The sequence below is a fragment of the Pantherophis guttatus genome, chromosome 4 (genome assembly GCF_059756535.1).
Source record: "Pantherophis guttatus breed Tessera chromosome 4, ASM5975653v1, whole genome shotgun sequence".
Lineage (NCBI taxonomy): Eukaryota > Metazoa > Chordata > Lepidosauria > Squamata > Colubridae > Pantherophis > Pantherophis guttatus.
In genome coordinates, this window is record NC_142066.1 from 64,065,214 (window position 1) to 64,085,130 (window position 19,917).

The 19,917-nt window shown below is 38.6% G+C and overlaps 1 protein-coding gene across 12 annotated transcripts in view; it reads left to right on the forward strand.

Moving 5' to 3' along the window:
- Positions 1–19,917, forward strand: part of FHOD3 (formin homology 2 domain containing 3) — a 273,301-nt gene that overhangs the window by 95,500 nt on the left and 157,884 nt on the right. For all 12 annotated transcript variants that reach the window (XM_034416311.3, XM_034416312.3, XM_034416313.3 and 9 more), the window contains exon 4: positions 7,727–7,794. In XM_034416311.3, coding sequence (XP_034272202.1) covers positions 7,727–7,794 — 68 coding nt within the window. The remainder of the gene's footprint in view (positions 1–7,726; positions 7,795–19,917) is intronic.

The following is a 19,917-nucleotide window of genomic DNA, read 5'->3' on the forward strand; positions in this document are numbered from 1 at the left end:
GCCTCCTCTGTCAAAACCAGTGGGGCAGGCCAGTTTCAGTGGGGTAAGAAGGTTCCTCAAGTAGCCTAAACCCATGTCATATAGGGCTTTAAAGGTGGTAAACCAACACCTTGAATTGCACCCAAGCAAATTGCACTTGCAGAAATACTGGTGTAATATGGACCATTCTAGGGGCTCCAAAAACTATCGGTGCCACCTCACTCTGCAGCAGTTGTATCTTCTCAATGCTCTTCAAAGATAGCTACCTTGAGTAAACTTCCAAATCAGAATTACATGAAGAAGAAAAAAGACCTGTAAGATGAATGTTTCTCCAAGATGAAATTTGTTATGTGGAAATAATTTAAGATTTCTGGATATCCTTTAATGCAGAGTTAGATCAGCCTCTAGTGGCCTTTATGGAAAATATTTTACAAAAGCTTTTTTTATTGCAATCTAAGTATATTCTGAAAATTGATCTTGGGTTTATTTTCATTCAGAACTGAAGCCCGGCTCAGTTGTAGTAAACCTCAGATGAATGGCCTGAGATACTGTTTTATAGCTTTCCTGTCAAGTATTTATCCGGGGTGGGGGCGGGTAGAAAGAAGAACAGCTGCAGTGAAAATAATGCATTTCTTTCATCTGTCTCCTACATTAAAAATGTGAGAACTTCTCATAAAGTCAAAAATATGCATCCTGATTCTCAGTTTATTAAATATTGTTTCTTCTTTCTTTTTCATTCACCTAATTTTATTAATAAATGTCTACTTTTGTATTCAAATTTCCTTGTGAAATTTTAGAGATTTGAGATATTCATCCAGGAAAAGAAGGTGCGTTTAGATAATGTATTGATGTATTTATATGCATACACTGTCTGACTCCCAACCACTTTTTCTAGTTAGAAACTAGAATCTGAATTTACCTTTTGCAAGAAGGTATCTTGTATCAAGGAAATGGATTGATCAGGGGCAGTAATTTAACATTGATAAGATAACTTAATTTTGTGTTATAACATGAAATACCTGATATTTATATATTGAGTGTTTAATTTTAAATTAGAAACTTGAGCATTCATTTATTATGAACCAAATTTTTAAAAGTCAAGTTTTGTATCATGTTTTTGTTTCAAAGGTGAAATATATAAATATGACTTAAGATCAGATTTTAGTTCATTACAATATTTTAAATAAATTTCAAGCACATAGAGAACATATTTCAAGCCTATTTATTCAGTGATCCTTTTTCTCTTCTCAGCATTATATTCAGAATGTTAAAAAGCACATTACTAAACTCCGGGTTCTCCCTTCTCTCCCTTCCTTTTCAATATCTACCTGAATGCACTGGGGGAGATCATCTGTCAGTTCAGGTCCCACTTATACATCTCCATCCCCAGCCATCCAAGTGAATGTTGAGGTTCTGTCCCAGCGTCTGGAGGCTGAAAGGATTTCATTAGAAAAGAGCAGGATACAGTTCAGCCCTGCAAGACTGAATGGCTATGGGTTTTGCAGTCTCAGATCTGGAATATGCAACATTGCAACATTTCCATTGGTGATTCTAGATGTAGTGGCATTACCTCATTCAGTCTTGGTATGCAATCTGGGCTTTTTCCTAGATAGCCTTCCAAGTGCAATTCAAGGTCCTGGATTTTACCTTTAAAGCCTGACATGGCATAGGACTCGATTATTCAAAGGACCACATTATTCTGTGAAGATCTACCATGTTTCCCCAAAAATAAGACCCTTATATTTTTTATATATATTTCTTATATTTTTTTGAATCCTGAAATAAGTGCTTGGCCTTATGGCCATGCGCTCAAAAGCCCGATTGGGCTTATTATCAGGGGATGTTTTATTTTGGGGGAAACAGGGTATCTATCATGCAATCCCACAGGGAGGACATGTTTCATATTCTGTCTTTTAAAACTTGCATTTCTTATGGGATCAGGGAGGCATGCCTTCTCTGAGATTAACCCAGAGGTGGGCTTCAGCCGGTTCAGACCGGTTTGTGTGAACTGGTTGTTAAATTTTTGGGCAGTTTGGAGAACTGGCTAATTGTACCACTGGCTGGCTCTACCCGCCCTGACCCTCCCAGTCACTCCTTATCTCACCCTTCCCACCTTGGCTTCAGCATAGCAGCTGCTGTTCTCTGGCTTCCTCGTTCATTAGCTTGCTTGCCTCAACCATCTGGCTCCCACAGCTTAGCCCACTTCCTGCCTTCTTCCCGGGCTCTCACATGGCCCAGCTACCTGCCTGTCTGGTGAGCTTTCCTTCGCCTCTTTGCCGGCACGAACAACCTGTTACAGGATCTTCCTAAAGTTCCCCTGGCCTGTTACAGGCCAAAATGGAGGGTCCCAGGCCCCGATACGCCCTCCCGGGCCCGTCCAGGCCTTCCTAGGGCTCCTCTGGCCTGTTATAGGCTGAAATGGAAGGTCCCTGTGCCTGATCTGCCCTCCCAGGTCCCATCCGAGCCTTTCTAGGGCTCCCTGGCTTCTTACAGGCCGAAATGGAGGATCCCTGGGCTTACCCATCCCATACGGTCACTCATGCCCTCATCACTTCACGCCTGGACTACTGTAATGCTCTCTACATGGGGCTCCCTTGAGGAGCACCCGGAGGCTCCAGCGGGTCCAGAATGCGGCTGCGCGGGTAGTTATGGGAGCAGCATGGCGCTCCCATGTGGCTCCCCTCCTGCGCGAGCTGCACTGGCTCCCGGTGGTCTTCCGGGTGCGCTTCAAGGTCTTGGTTACCACCTTTAGAGCGCTCCATGGCTTAGGACCGGGGTACTTACGAGACCGTCTTCTGCCACCAATAGCCTCTCACCGCCCAGTACGCTCCCATAGAGAGGGGCTTCTCAGGGTGCTGTCAGCCAAACAGTGTTGACTGGCGGCCCCCAGGGGGAGAGCCTTTTCTGTGAGGGCACCCACCATCTGGAACGAGTTCCCCCCAGAGATACAGAAGATCCCGGATCTGTGCACTTTCCGCCGTGCCCTCAAAACATTCTTGTTTCAGCAGGCTGGCCTCACCTAACTTTCCCTTTATATTGCTTCTGATTTTGTTTTAAACAGGGATGTCTTGAATTATCTAGGACCAGAGTGTTTAGTATATTTGAATTGGTTTTTTAACGTTTGTATCACATGTATTTTTATCTTTCGCTGTTCACCACCCTGAGTCCCTTGGGAATAGGGCAGTATATAAATTTAATAAATAATAATAATAATAATAATTTCCCATGGCTTTACTGTACTTACTTTTCGAAGAGCTGCAGAAGAGGCTGAGCCGCTTGGGAAAGAAGCCAAAGTCTTTTATTCAGAATCCGGTGAAGCTGTAAGAATGTAAGATGTAAGGAAAACTGCTTTCCCCATCTGAATAAAAGACTTCAGCTTCTCTGCCATGAGGGCCTGCAGACTTAGTTTAGACCCAATCTGGTCAGGCTTAGTTTGGGCCCAGTCTGCTTACTGCTGACTAGCTAATTCGAATGAGCAGCTTCAGGGATTGGGGTGAGGCAGCCAATGAACAAGGGCCTTGCAGTTCAGCCCAATGAGACAAAGGAAGCAACCTCCCCTTTCATTGGCTGCTCCCGCCTCAAGCAGGAGGCTGCTGTGGCCCAGTCCAGGCCCAGTCTTTTACTCAGAAGCTGGTGAAAATGTTTTCCTTAGATTTCATATTCTTACAGCTTCACCATCATCTGAATAAAACATGCTGGCTTCTCTGCCAGTGGGTCAGCCTCTTCTGGACCTCTGGAGAGCTTCAAAAAAGTAAGATCTTCAAAAAGTAAGTAATAAAGTAAATGGCATAATTAACATTTCTATTATTTTCAGTGGGAAGTAAAGGTTATTAAGTTAGCATGAATGTAACCAATTAAGGTCATGTTTAAAAATACAAAAGAACTATATGTTAAAAATGTCCCTGATTTGCAACTAAATCATTTATGTCCATCCTTTGATTTTCGCAGCAAACTGTACATTTTTGTTTTGATAAAAACAAAGTGAATATTAATTGAGAATCAATCTGTTTCTTCAGAGTAGTTCCTCTCTCACCATCCTCGAAAGCTCTACTCCTTAACTGATTTTTCTTAATAATTTGCTTATTTAGAACAATATAAAAGAAGCAGGAAAAAAAGGCAACAGAGTTCCTAAGGTAGCAAAATCCCTTCAGTTATATAATGAATGGTGTCTAAAGTGGCCTTATTACCACTTTATTTACTTTATTTACTTTATTTACTTATTACCACTTTATTTACAGTAAAAAACAATGACTTTAAAATACAGCTACTACTGTTTCCAAAATATATACTGGTACTTTCTAAAATTTTAGAAACAGATAGAAAGCTATCTGTTAACCTAGGTTAACCTAGGTTAACAGATAGCTGCTTCCATTAGCAGAAGAACAGCTCTCAGTAATGGGGGGAATAATCACAAATCCAGCAAGTTTTTATATTTGCTTGAGAGTCTGTGAGAAATGTTTTGCTAATGTTAGAATGAAACTTCACTGAACAACTAATATAGTTTTGTCTTCTTGTAGTTCTTGAAATACATGTCACAGAATTCAGTGTTTCAAAAATATTCATACCATTTTTGACATTTTTGTCATAAGATTACCAGATTTAAAAATTCTGATTGTTTAAACATTTAATGGAAAAGTCTTTTTATAATACTACTATCAAGTATTGTACATTAGGCTTGTCAATTTTTTTGTTTCTAATCAGATTGCATTTCACAATGCTTCAAGTGTATAATGGCTTATTTAGTTACATTAATAGAATAGATATCAATAAAAAATATACCTTTATAGCAAAAAAAAAAAAAAAAGTAAGTAATCCCATGGGAAATGAAGTAAAGATGTTAGCAAAGTAGGCCCAGTCTGTGGGGTGCTTCGGTGCTTCTACCACCCCGTCCTGCAGGTCAGGATGGGGTGGTAGAAGCAATTGTGGGGACCCCAGGGAAGCGTGAGGTATCTCAGTGGATTGAGGGAGGCCTTGGATGGTCAGCACTAGGCCCCACATGCTGTTCCCCAGCCTGAGATACCGCATGTGCATTTAAAAACCTGCACATTTGATTAATAAATGCATTGGGGAAAGCAGGGAGTGATCACATTAATTTAACATGATTCAGTCAAATGAATCCCCAGGTTACAAATGTAATTGGCAGGCTCTATTACATTTGTAACTGGAGGGTTACCTGTATAATGAGAGTGAGTAAGTGTCTCAGGGATGTCCTACTTTAGCACCACACGAGTCCCATGTCATACCTACCCTGGCCACACCCACCCAGTCACATGACCACCCAGCCACACCTACCCAGCTGGTCATTAGGGCAGAGAACCGGTTGTTAAATTATTTGAATCCCACCACTGGATTAACCCTATTCTCTGAAATGATCTTCCCACTGATATTTGGCAGTTAAACAGACTCAGAAAGCATAGGGAAAGAAAATCTCTCCCCTTGCTCCATTTAACTATAAAATTGTATGGTAAGGGAAAATACTAATGTGTTATTTTGAATTAACTGAAAGAAAATAGTAAAATATTATGTAATTCTACAGTGCAAATAAATTATTTAATATAAAGTAGTTAATAGTGGCTTCAATCGTTTTTTCTCCTTATAACTCCAGCAAAGTGTTCCAGAATCAGGATTAGTTTCATTTACATGCAATAAAGATTGCCTTGCTGTATTGCTCCATTTCAATATCAATTAAAAAGAACTTTAAAAGAGTTAGCACTACCAAAGTGTACGGTAACAGAATATTTTGTTGTTCTTAATGGAGCTAGTAGAAAAACAATAAAAAAGGCCAGGAATTGGCCATTTTCTGTTGAATGCAATGTTGGTGGCTAGGATCCAGAATATAGAATTAGGTATATTCAAAAAATTGTGCTATGCATACAGTGACCATATATTCTTTATTATGAAAGTTAGTAATTTATTTCAGAAGGCTGCTTTTAGAGTTATTTATTTTTCAAAAACTCATTTTGTCTTTTATCTTGGTCACTTTTACTATTCAAATAGTAGTGCTTAATGCAGTCCTTCTCATTTATGTGAAAAATATTGAAATTGAATAATTTTTAAAAAATAAATCTATTTACAGTGTTTGATTTTAGACATTTTTATTACAATATACTTTTGAAAAGGTTTTTCTTGATTTTGCTCTTCAATTTTCTTTTGCAAATATTTTATCCTTATAAAACTTCTTTCAGATTTGTCCTATTTTCAGGTTTATTTTTTCCCCATAAAATATATTGATAGTCCTTGACCTAGGACTACAATGGAGCCTAAAATCTCTGTTGCTAAGCAAAGCACTTGTTCAGTGAGTTTTAGCACATTTTATGATTTTTTTGCAAAGTTGTTAAGCAAATTATTGCAGTTGTTCAATGAATCATGCTTCCCCCATTGACTTTGCTTGTCAGAAGGCAGCTGGAAGACAGGGGCCTGGATAGAAATTTTAGAAATTAGGCAGTGGGTGAAGGTAGAGGTGGGAGGAATATCTAGATTGAAAACCCAAGAAGCAGACAGAGACAGAGACAAAGGTTTAAGAGAAGAATTTGGGAAGCAAGTCAAAAAAAAAAAAGCATAGCAATTGAAGTATTGAAGCGGGCAAGAGATGGATGATTTTTTTGTTTTTGTTTTTGTTCTGAGTTGCTTTTCTTTTTCTCTCTCTTCCTTTTTTTCTTTTTTAGGTAGGTGACATCATTAGAAGTTAGATAGGAAAGAAAGAAAAAGTCTCTTAATAAAGGATGATATGATTAAAATCTAGAATAAGTGATAGAAATAAGAGAAGGGGGAATATTAATGTATACATTTTTATATCATAAAATGAAAGTAATAACAAGGAAAACGTGGGATAATTAAACAATGATAGACTATAACTTATTACCAGTGTGTATTTTTAGAAATACATAAGTGGATTGAATGTAATGATTACGATTAACCTGATCAGTTTTATTTGTATTAGAATGTATGATACCCAGGTGCCACACTGTTCAGACATTGATTTGATACTTTTATTTTAAAAAAACACTTGATAAATTAAAAAAAAAAAAGAAGCCAGCTGGAAAGATTACAAATGATGACCCCAGGATAGTACAACTGTCATAAATACATGCCAGTTGCCAAACACTCAAATTTTGATCATGTGCCATGCAGATGCTGAAATGATTTTAAGTGAGAAAACCGTTCATAAGTCACTGTTTTTAGTGCCAATGTAACTTCCAAAAGTCACTAAATGGTTGTAAGTCAAGGATTACCTGTAGTCTCCCTAGCTATACAATACAGTGGGGTTTTCCCTCATTAAATATAACTTCCCAGATTGTATCACAACATTTTTTGGAAATATTTTCACTTGGTAAACTGTGTTAGCTTAATGGCAGAAGTATGCTATACTTGGCTGCGTGAGTGAGTAAGTTACAATTCATACTGACAGGATTTATAAAATTTGACAAATAAACTTTTTAAACTTATTTAATAATGTTGGTATAGGAAATTATTTACATTATATGTAAATGATTAATGCATTGAGGTATCCTATTACTACTCCCAAATTACTCTTTTAGATTAGAGATACGGCACAGAATTTCTCAATCCAATCTGGCTCTGAGTTTGTTTTTCTTTATTCTTTATTATTATTGCACCTTTTTTACATATACATGGTATTTCATACTGTAAACATTGCCAGAGGGAAGAGACCATATTTTTTCTCTAAACACAGGCTCCACAACTGATTATAATAATCAGATAATTTTTAAACATTTTGTCCTTTCAGAGAAATTATACAACTCAAATGGACGGGAGTTAAGGCGGGCCCTCTTCTCCTTGAAACAGATATTTCAAGTAAGTGAACATTATCTCATAATATACATTTTGTTTCTTCAGAAACTAATGCATTTCATTATTATTGCTGGGGGAGAGGCGTTGTTATTATTTTGCCACAACAGGTAATAGAGTAAATCGCTAGGCTTAATATCTTTTTATCTGTTTTATTTTATTATTTATTACTATTACTTCTTAATGTCTTTCTCCAACCACACTTAGGATAATTCACAGAAAGTTCCAACGAAGCTTTAGAGTAATTCCTGAGGAAGCAGGGGCATCTGCAGAAAGGCCAGATGAGCAATCAATATAGCAGCCACAACTAGGCAGTTAACATCTATCCCATTTTACACAAGTCATGTGCAAGAAAAAGATAGAACTTTCATTATATGGTCATAGCATTATCTTACCTTTTTTGGCTTCAACAAGGAAAATAAATTCAGTGAAAAAACATTTATATATTCTCAACATAAATAGGAAACTTCTTAATTTTATTTAGTATGTAGTGTGGAAATGTGGAAAAAGTGTGAAAGGGCTAATGAGATGGAATTTGCAAAGTGAAATTTCTTTATTGTGTCATAATATAAAAATCTGAATCATTACAATTTTTAAATAAATGAATAATATTTCTATTACTTTACAATGTCATTATGTTGCAAAGTTACTACTTTCATGCACAAAAGCGGATGGATCCTTCGGATTTTATTATCCATTTCTATGCAATACTGTTGAATCATAAGGTCTTGTTTATGTCATGATAAATTGTGCATAAAACTCAAAAATGGCTGATTTGTGATATATGAATCATAAACACATATGCATGCATGCATGCATAAATACTTACATACGTATGTATGTATGTCCATCCATCCATCCAAAGTATTTTTAATTTTTATAGGTAATATGAACAAAACCAAAGTCATAAGAATTACAAAACTATACACTTGAAAATTGGGCCACTGAATCCGAGTTTCCATTCAGCACAGGAATACCAGCCAAACATCCCAGATAGATGGCTGTCTGGCCTGTTTGTACACATCACCATCTAGAATGAGACTGATAACTGTTGTATCATCTGCAAACTTAAGTACTTTAACAGAGAGAGATCTATAGATGCAATCATTGATTTATAGATAAAAGAGCAATGGAGAGAACATATAGCCCTGAGGAGCATCTATGCCAATTGCCCAGGTATTAGATGTGATTTTCCTTAGCTTCACCTTCCTTCACTTTGCTTCCTATCTTAGCTTCCTTAGCTTCACCTTGCTTCCTATCCATCAAAAAGTTTATAATCCACTTACAGGCACAGCTAGTTGAGTCAGTTTAGAGCAGGGGTGTCAAACTCAAGGACTGTGGGCCGGATCCAGCTTGTGGGGTGCTTAAATCCGACCCGCGGGGCTGGCCTGGAAATATCAAAGGACCAGCCTGCGGTGCCTCTGGCTGCTAAAATGGGCTATGTGCGGGCCCCCGTGCCTAGTTTTCACTCTCCATGGCCTCCTGCAGCACTCTGCTGGCCGAAAACAGGCCCAAAAATAAACAGCCCAAAACTGGCTGGGAAAAGGGCAGCACGGTCCGTTTTTGGCTGGCAGATGCTGCAGGAAGCCATGGAGGGTGAAAATGAGGTGCAGTGGAGCTGTGTGCGGACCCTCTGCATCCTGTTATAGCCAGCAGGGTGCTGCAGGAGGCATCTGTCCGTCCCCCCCCCCCCGCCGGCCCACAGAGGAGAACTACAATGCTGATCTGGCCCTGGTTTAAAGTAAAGAATTTCTGGAATGATGATATTGAATGCTGAGCTGAAGTGAAGTCTATAGGATCTGCAAATAAGTCTCCAAGGATTCAAGATGTTGCAAGATGTAGTGCAGTGCCATGTTGACAGCAACATCTGCCAATCTATTTGCTCAGTAGGCAAACTGTAAGGTGTCTAACAGAGGATCCATAAAGGTTTTCAGGTGGGCCAACACTAATGTCTCAAAGATCTTCATAACTCTAGATGTTAGAGCAACCAGCCTGTAGTCATTTAGCTAATTGATTGAGGCTTTCTTAGGAATTGGGATGATAGTAGAGTCTTTGAAGCAAGACAAGATATAACGTATCTGCAGTGATTTATTAAAGTTGCGGTTGAAGATGCGTTATTCAGCACAAATTTTCAAGCAAGAATGAGTTACTCTGTCTGGGCTTGGTGTTTATCCAGTCCTTTGCTTATGAAATAGACCTCACACATGTTTTTCTAAGATCACCTGAGGTGGGGGGCCCAGAAGAATGGAGATAGATGTAGGAGATTTTGCTGCTGTTGATTTATTTAAGGTGAGGAAGATAACAGTAGATGACAGTGATCTCCTCTCAAATCTACAGATCAGATCATCTGCCAGTTGACAATTCTTTTCAGTAAAGAAGGGAGGTCTACTGTATCCAATGATGTTCTTCATTGTTGCTGGTTCATTAGCTGAGAACTGATTTCTCAACTGTTTGAAGTAGCCTTCCTTTGCTACCCTAATCTCCCTTGTTAATACATTCCTGTCCTGATTGTACAAAATCCTGTCTCCTTTGTTGTAGGCCTTCTCTTTGGCATGATATAGTTGTTTGAGCTTAGCTGGCGACCTTCTTCAGCTTCTTGAATGAGAAGCAAAACGTTTTCAAAGAAAAACAAGAAGGTCCAGTTGCCTCTTGAAAAAGTACCTTTGGGTTCCTTAAGGACAGTTATTCATTTGTCAATCCTTTAAAGTAGCCCAAAGTTATGACTGTACAACTCTTTTTATTATAAGATTACAGTAACAGACTCTTGCAAATTTGAATACACTTTCCTCTTTTCTTCTTTTATGTTCAAAAGACCTAGCGAAGGTTAAGTCAAAGATGTTTTCTCAAATTACAGTTCTGTTTTGGCCTCAGATTTCTTTTCTCAGACCATTGTCTTGGTTGTGGTTCATCCTTCTGTTTGTCAAAATTATCACTACTGCCCAATCCAACAATTTATTAAAAATAGAGGAGACTAATCTGTAGGCCAACTGTAGGCATGCTGTTGACTCAAGTGGAACAACAAGTGGTCTCACATTTCTTGAGAAGTCTATTTCACAATCAGTTCAAAATCATTTAAGAGTTATGCAGTTATTCATCCAGTTCTAAATCCACCAGAACACTGTAAGATCTCTCCTACATTTAACTATGTTATCTACAAGGATGTAATGAGATAGTTCTTGAAACTTATTAACAAAATCAAGAAAAATATATCTATCTACAGCATTCAGCCAAACTAATTAGGGGATAATTAAAAGAGACAAAATTACTCCAAAACAAATTGTTCTTCAGAAAACTATTCTTGCTCCTCCTTGCTTGACCCTTTGTATTTTCCTCTCCAGATACAGGACATTAATTCCCTGTTCTTGGATTAAAATAACAGGATGGCAAAGGAAAAATAAACTAGGATACCAATACAAATGAAGCTGGCAGGGAAGTTACAAGCATCTTATCAATTAATAATTGCAATGCATGTAAAAAAAAAGAACATTGTGTTGGATCAGTTTTCCTGAAATAGCTTAAAACTGTTCGTACATATCAGTTTAGCTGTTTCTTGCTTAATTGTGCTTGCAAAATTTCTGTGTTGCAGAACTTCTACTTTTGAGTTCTGTAACAAAATGTCCTAGGAGATTAAAATGCTCTGCTATTTCTTTGTTCTTATTTGTATCCATTAATCATTTTATGAAAAGTCTGACTTGTTCATCCTATGTAGAATCCAGAGACACAATGCTGGCAGATAACCATCTAGGCTTGCAGCCTTGCCTTTTTTCATCTTTTTACTAGCATCTAGTATTTCAAAAGCAGTTGTAGGATCATTCATAAATTGTTTTTGCATCTGTGAAAGTTTCATTAGTTGTTATTTTAAAAGATACTCATATATATATATATATGTGTGTGTGTTTTCTCAGGTTTTCGCGGGTGTTTGTATGTAGGTCTTTGGTTATTCGGGACTTCTCCCACGTAAAATTGGAAGTGTCTTGGCGATGTTTCGACGAAGTCTCATTCGTCATCTTCAGGCTGGTGTTCTCGGCTTCGTGCTTCCAGGAGCAATGTGAGATCGCAGCTGTCTCTTCCTTTTAACTGCTAGTGGGGGTGTGAGCTGATTGGGTGGGAACTTGGCTGTGTTCTGATTGGGTGGAGGTGTGTTCTGATTGGTTAGGGGCTTGGCTGTGCTCTGATTGGATGGGGGGTTGGTTGTGCTCTGATTGGCTGGGAGTGTGTTCTGTTTGGGTGGGGGCTTGGTTGTGCTCAGCTTAGTCTGAGTTGCAGGGGGATTTGAGCTGGTGAGCTGCGTTGTTGTTGTTTGGCTTCGTGTTTGTGGCCGTGCGAGCTCTTCATGGTGGGTGTCAGTCTGCTTCATGTATGGATTGGAGGGGTTTAAAGTGGCTAATGATGCAGCTGCGGTCTGGCTTCTGGTCCTTGGTCGTGGCTCATTATCAGTGTGGGTTTGAGTCTGCTTTCTGCGTGGATGTGTGGTGGTGACATCCTGTGTGGCTCTCGTGAGTGTGGGTCTGGTGTCATTCGTCGTGTTAGGGACTCGTTTGTCAATAAGGGCGGGTTTCCAAATGGCTGGTAGGCGGGAAATATCGTCTCATTTGTTCATGCTGTGTGGGCGTTTTTCTATCTCGATGGCTTCTCTGATTATTCTGTTGTTAAAGTGTTCAGTTTTGGCGATAGTTCTGGTCTTTTTAAAGTCAATATCATGTCCTGTGGCTTTAAGGTGTTGGACCAGGGAAGAAGTTGGTTCCTCTTTTCTGACTGAGTTCTTGTGTTCTTCTATGCGTGCACTTATTCGTCTGTTGGTTTGTCCGATGTATGTGGTGGGGCAGGCGGTGCATGGGATTTCATATACTCCTTGATTTTCTAACTCAATTTTGTCTTTGGGGTTCCTTAGGATGGTGGATATTTTTCGGTTTGTGCAGAATGCTGTCTTGATGTTATGTTTGTGGAGGATTTTGCTTATTCTGTCTGTGGTGCCTTTTATGTATGGGGGGAGGGCTTTGCCGTTTTCTTGTTCTCTGTCTTGGATTTTAGTGGGGGTTTCTTTTTGGATTAGGTTGGTGATGTTATTTCTTTGGAATCCATTGGATGTTAGTACGTTAGTGAGAGTGTGTAGTTCGGTTTTTAGGTGTTGTTCGTCAGCTAAGCGTTTTGTTCTGGAAATGAGTGTCTTGGCTACAGAGTTGATCTGGGCAGGGTGGTGGTGTGAGAGTGCGTGCAGATAGCGGTTTGTGTGTCAGAGCACAGCCAAGCCCCTAACCAATCAGAACACACCTCCACCCAATCAGAACACAGCCAAGTTCCCACCCAATCAGCTCACACCCCCACTAGCAGTTAAAAGGAAGAGACAGCTGCGATTTCACATTGCTCCTGGAAGCACGAAGCCGAGAACACCAGCCTGAAGATGACGAATGAGACTTCGTCGAAACGTCGCCAAGACACTTTCAATTTTATGTGGGAGAAGATCCGAATAACCAAAGACCTACGTGTGTGTGTGTGTGTGTGTGTGTGTGTGTGTGTGTGTGTGTGTGTTTGGTTATTCGGGTTTTCTCCCGCGTAAAATTGGAGGTGTCTTGGCAACGTTTCGACGAAGTCTCATTCGTCATCTTCAGGCTGGTTTTTTCGGCTTCGTGCTTCTAGGAGCAATGTGTGTGATCGCAGCTGTTTCTTCCTTTTAACTGCCAGTGGGGGTGTGAACTGATTGGGTGGGAGCTTGGCTGTGTTCTGATTGGGTGGAGGTGTGTTCTGATTGGTTGGGGGTTGGGCTGTGCTCTGATTGGATGGAGGGTTGGCTGTGCTCTGATTGGCTGAGTGTGTGTTCTGTAATATATATTCTGTAAGTTCTTATATGAATTGAGTAGAAATTATAGAATGAATTTTTTATAGAGAAGTTACCTGTCAATATAAATTATCTGCCCTCCTGGATTTTACCAATCATTATCTTTTCTCTTTCTTTTCTCAATCTATATGTCAATAATCTTCCTGATTTATTTGAAAACTCAAAATGCATCCCAATATATCAGCCACCCAAAAAATAATACGATATAAAGAAGTTCTGGATGTACATGGAAGACTAAAAACATGGCAGAAGCTCAGAGACCAGGGTATAGAAATGGACTGGTGGCCTTACCTATTAATACAAACCAGATACAAAAAAGACAACGAAGAAGGAGGAGTTGAAATAAAACCTAACCAGTTAGATAAATTATTAGAAAATTAGGGAAATTTAATCTCAAAGATTTACAAATACCTATTAGAATTCGATCTGGCAGAAAACATAGTTAAAGGTCAAATGATAGCTTGGGCTAGGAATATTGGAAGAAACATACAATTGGAAGAGTGGGAAATGATATGGGAAAATAACTATAGAATAACAAAAGCAACAACATATAAAGAGAACCATTATAAGATGTGGTACATATGGTACCTAGGCATTTAAAATCTGAAATTTTTCTGTTAGGTATACTCAAAAAAAGTAGTAGAAAGGAAATAAAGTACATTACGCTACATATAAACACGGCGGCTAGATTAACCCTAGCTCAATCCTGGAAATCAGAACAGTTGCCAACAGAGCAGCAAATAATCCAAAAGATATTCAAAGTATGAGACAGATGATATGAATGGATTAATCAATGGAAAAAAGGTAATGTCAAATATAGTAAGAAATCAAAGGTAACAAATATACACCTTTGTTAAGATAAAAGAAGCAAAGCTTAATGTATATATTTGCATACTTATATATTATAGACAGGTAATCCTGTTTGTTAGTTTTGTTTATAAGTAGTTTTGAATGTATTTTTAGAGTTAAGAACTTTTTGTATAATTTTTATCTTTTTATATTGAATAAAGTTTGTTTTAAACCTAAAAAGAAAAAAGAAAGAAAGAAAACTCAAAATGTCTTTGTTTCACATAATTCAATTTTATTTACATTTCAAGAATGGTCAACAGAGTGTAGAGCTTCCCCCGAAAGGACTGCTGGCAGTTAGGCCCTTCTATCCCTTTCCCAGGTGATCAGACCAACCTGGCCCAGGCACACCAACACAGGAAATTACAGGCTTTAATTAGAAAAATTATGGCCATTAAAACAAACTCAAGCAACACAATAATTTAAAACATTAAACTTTATGGTGACCAATGTTGCGCAAGCTGTTGTCTCCTAAACATGTCATCTGCAAGCCCACTGAGAGTCCTAAGGAGTCTCTAAACCTAACCTAACCCAGTCAGGATACAGTCTTTAGGCTGAGATATAGCCATGTTTTCTTCCTTGGGGTGGGAGTCTCTTTCTCTCTTTCTGAAGGATTGCAGCCTCATTTCCTCATAATAGCTTTGTTCTAGTTTCTCCCTCTCAGTCCTTTTATACTTAGCTGCTTGAATCTATCGTCCTACTTCCAGCATTCTGATTAAACTCCCCCTGCTGGGGATTATATTTCCCAGGAATCTCCCTCAGGAGCTCTTCCTATCTTAAATCCAGGGACAAGACGCCAACCACAAGGGAACCCTGCTAATGGAGCAGGCTACACAATAGTTGGCATAATAATTTAATTTGTATAATTTTAGAGGTTGTTGGTGTCTTCTCTAAGTCAGATTTTTTTCATTTTAAATTCATCCAATACCTTTTCCATCTTTTCTTGAGTTTTTTTCTTTTCTAAACAATTGTATTTTATTAAATAACTTTTCATAATGATTTTGCTCACTTGCCAAACAGTCATTAACTGTACCTTTACCCAAATTGTTGTTAAAATATTCATTCAGTTTCTCTTTACAGTTTTTAGAAATCTTCTCTTTCTGTAGAATACTCTCATTTCAGTCTCCATATAAACTGTGAGTTCCTTCTTCTAAGCATCAGAACTATTTAATGATGTGAAAAACTTTGAAGCAAAATATCCACTTTTGAAATTTTATTAGCATAGTTCTTTAAAATCTGTATCATATCAATTCCTGAAAAGAATTTATGTCTTTATGAAAAAAAAGGTTTCTTCTCTTGCCAATCCATTTTTGTGCCTCCAAGAGTCAAGTTAAGTTGTCCATCAACTCAAAGACTTGGGGTAGTTTATCTTGTGAGAGTTATCCCTTTATTTAATGCTCCTTCAAAAGTCAACAAAGTTACCCCATTCCAGTAACCAAGCAGACACCAATTTTCATAAGTAAAAGATGTTAATTGTTCCATAGAACTGCGGTGGCGCAGTGGTTAGAGTGCAGTACTGCAGACAACTTCTGATCACCAGCTGCCAGCAGTTTGGCAGATCGAATCTCACCAGGCTTCCGTCCTTCCGAGGTAGATAAAATGACGACCCAGATTGTTGGGGTCAGTATGTAAAACCGCTTAGAAAGGGCTGTAAAGCACTGTGAAGGGATATATAAATCTAAGTGATATTGCTATATGTTACTCAAGAAATTTCAATTTTTTTTCATTTGGTACATAAATTCCAGTTACCATTGTCTGTCCACTTTTTTTGCTACAAATCTACCGTATTCATCTGATACAATTAGTTTAGTTTTAAGCTGAAGTTTTACATTCAAGATAACTCAATTTCTCTTGTTTAGTTCCTTTGAGATAAATCTTTTTTATCTTTTGTTAACCAAATACTGTATTTTCTGTCTTCTATTTTAACATGTGTTTCTTTTAGCCAAAGTATATCCAAATGAAGTTTCTTCAAGTAATGAAATATTTTCTTCTGCTTTAATGGGCATTGGTCCCACTAATATTCCATTTTAAGTATTTATATTCCATTTTTCTTTTACTTTAAGAAGATTGTGAATCCAAATCTTATGCAGCTGCTCCTTTTCATCGCTTCATAAGTCAAGGACTACCTGTAATTTGTTTTGATTTTAGTCTGGATGAAGTTTATTCTTCATTGCAATATAAAATACAGAGAGTTTAAAAACTAATTGTGTTTGTGTGTAAAAAAAAAACTAAAAAGGAATACATAAATATATTAAAAATTAATATATGGCTAATTAAATCTGTCATAATACAAAACTCAGCTAAAAATTAAATACACATTCAGGCTGATTTGAAGCACAGGTAATCTTCTGATTTTAATTGCTGCTGCACAAAACCTTGTAGGTTGTAGCAAGATTGGTATCTACAAGCGGAAGGGACAATTGTCCTGTGCATCAAGGTATGTATTCAGCATTGATGTGATGAAGCTTTTACAAATGTCTCTGTACTGCAACCGTGGAAGAGCACATTCTCTGTTGTCTCTCTGTCCAGAATCAAAGGGACATTGCTTCTTGGTAGGGAATCTGTCTGTATCTGCCCTCAAGGACATCTGAGGGGAGAGCATGACACCATGCCAGAGTGAAGGCCTTCCAATGCTAGATACTTCAAGATTGGTTACGTATGTTATGTGAGAAGTAGAGTATCTGTTGCATTCACTGGCAAAAAAGTTTAGGGACCTGGCTATGTCCAATTGATACTCAATGTTTGTTATACATGGCTTAATAAGAGCTTTGGCCTGGTCCAATGCTGAATAGAAAGCCAGGAGATAAGTCAAAGATGAGATTTTAGTTAGTTTAGGATTTTTTGGTCAGAAATAGAAGTAAATGCCAGAAACTGTTGAAAATTAGTCACACAACCACAGAACACTGCAAATGGCTGTAAAGGTGAGCTGATTGCTATGTATCCAAAATTCAATTATGTAACCATGGAGGAGGTGCTTTTGTCATAACTTCATAATTGGGTCATAAGTAGCTTGGGTGATGCACTGTATGATTGCATTGTAAAGTGTTTCTATCCTCAAAATGGGGGGAAAAGAAACCCTGAGCAACTACCTTGAGCAATTAATACCAGACAGAACTCCAATGGACTTTGTTTTTTTAAAAAAAAATATATCAGGAGCCCATGAATTTGTAGATTCAATTAGTCTGAAGGTAGTGCAAGGAGCTGAGTCCTTGGATGGTCCCTAGTAATTTTAGGAACTCTTGCCAGAACTGGGAAGCAAATTGCATCCTCGATCAGAGATAATCCTTTTGGGAGATCCATGGAGGTGGCAGATGTGTTGAACAACGAGTTTTGCAAGGATTCATGCAGAATAGATCTTGAGGCATGTCACAAAGTGTACTTGTTTGGAAAATAAGTCAATGATGTCCTATATCACAGTATTTTCCAAGATCACAGATAGTTCAGTGATTACATCCATGGAGATCTCCTTCCATGTGACTGTGTGGTTAGCTACTGGTTGCAAAAGTCCCAGTGGTTTTCTGGGGTGCCCTTTAGCTGATGCACACATGGGAGAATTAGCCACATATCCTTCTAGTTCTTTCTTCATGCTTGGTCACCAAAATTTGCATATTAACAGGATGCAGGATTTTTATGTAGCCAAAGTTCCCTGCAGTTTTTGAGTCATGGCTCCATTGTAAAATTAGAGGTCTTTGGCTCAAAGGCACATAGAGTTTGCATCTGACCCAAGGAAGGCCTCTTTGTGGCTGGCGAATCACTCATCCTTGGACAGGGCTGTTCTCAATGCTTGGGCTAGGCTGTCAGTCAAATGGGGCTTTGCTGTGTTTTATGTTCTGATTTTGGCTGGTGTTACTGTCTGATTGGAAGAGATGATGGAGTTCATCACATCATCTTTGGCGCTGTTATATTGGGGTAACCTCGAGAGGTAGTCAGCTAGAAAATTCTTCTCTCCAGGTAGATACCTCAGAGTGAAGTTAAACTGGTTAAAGTATAGTGCCCATCTCACCTGTTTGGGTGAAAGTTTTCAGGGGGAGGTAGCGCTTCTAGGTTCTTATGGTCAGTCCACACTTTGAAAGGCTCTTTACCATCTTTTAGGAAGTGTCTCCATGTGAGTAACACCCATCTCACTGCATAAGCCTCCTTTTCCCAAACCATCCATTTGCATTCAGATTCGGACAATTTTTTGGAAGTGTAAGTGCAGGGCTGTACGTGGCCCTGTTGGTCTTTTAGGTGAATACTGCTACATAACTCAGATCAACTTGTATGGCAACAAGTTTTTTGGCATCGGGGTTTTTGAGAATAAGCTCGGGAGCAAACAGTCCCTTGAGCTTTTCAAAGACTGTTTGGCATTCCGTGGACCATTAGAAGGGTTTCCCCAGTTTGGGTTTTCCCTCCCCTCTTGTTGTGAGCAGGTTGGTTAATGGTAGTGAGATTTGAGCAAAAAGCAGGGATGAACAGTCTATAAAAATTTGTGAAGCCTAGAAAGCTCTGCAGCTGTTTACGGGTGCATGATGCCTCCCAATCTAGTATCACACTTACTTTCCCTGGGTCCATTTCCACTATCTAATGGGAGATCGGTACCCCAGGTAATCCAATTTAGATTGATGAAACTCACATTTGGAGCTAAGTTACAATAGCAGTATATCCACTATCAAAAGATCAGGTTAGGAATACAACATCATGGTCAGTAAGAGTCAGCAATGATTTGATGACACACTATTGCTAAATGCCCTGAGAAGCCATCTTGTGACTGCTATATTTACATGGATTCAAAATTATATTTTCTTATATGAAAAAAGATAAGTGAATTGACCTGATCCCATCCTTCTTCTTTTCTTCCATCAGTTCTAATTCATTCTTTGCAAATTTTGTTCTGTTTCAAATGAAGCCTGTTCCATTAGCAGCATTTTCTGGTTGGCTAGTCCTCAGTCCTGGAATTGGGTCAGGAAGGGGCTTTGGAGGAGACTTATGGAAAATATAGTCTCAACCAGGGGGAGTTAAATCAGAGTGCTGGGGAGCAGGATGACAATCAAGCAGCTCAGAAAAAAAGAATTGAGAGGGAGCGAAAAGGACAATGCTACTACAAGGAAAAAGGAGGGGCTGTTTCAGAAAGAAAGAGAGATCATCACCTCAAGGAAGAGGATGACTATTTCTTAACCTAGAGATTGTATTCTAGCTGCCACAAGAAATAGACTCCATAGGCCTCCAACTGGGCCCGCAGAGGATGTGTTTACAAGACACCAGGATTGGTGAGGGGCCACATGGCATAAAAAGGACAGTCTTTGGGACACTTTTAGCTGGAGCAACATTCTTTATCATAAGAATTAATGTTTTATATTATTATGTAGTTTAATCTGATTTTAAGGACCACCATTTTAATGTGCTGCTGTGTTATTGTTTATATGTCTATTGCATTGTTGTTTATTGTTACATTTAGCTGTTGTTTAATT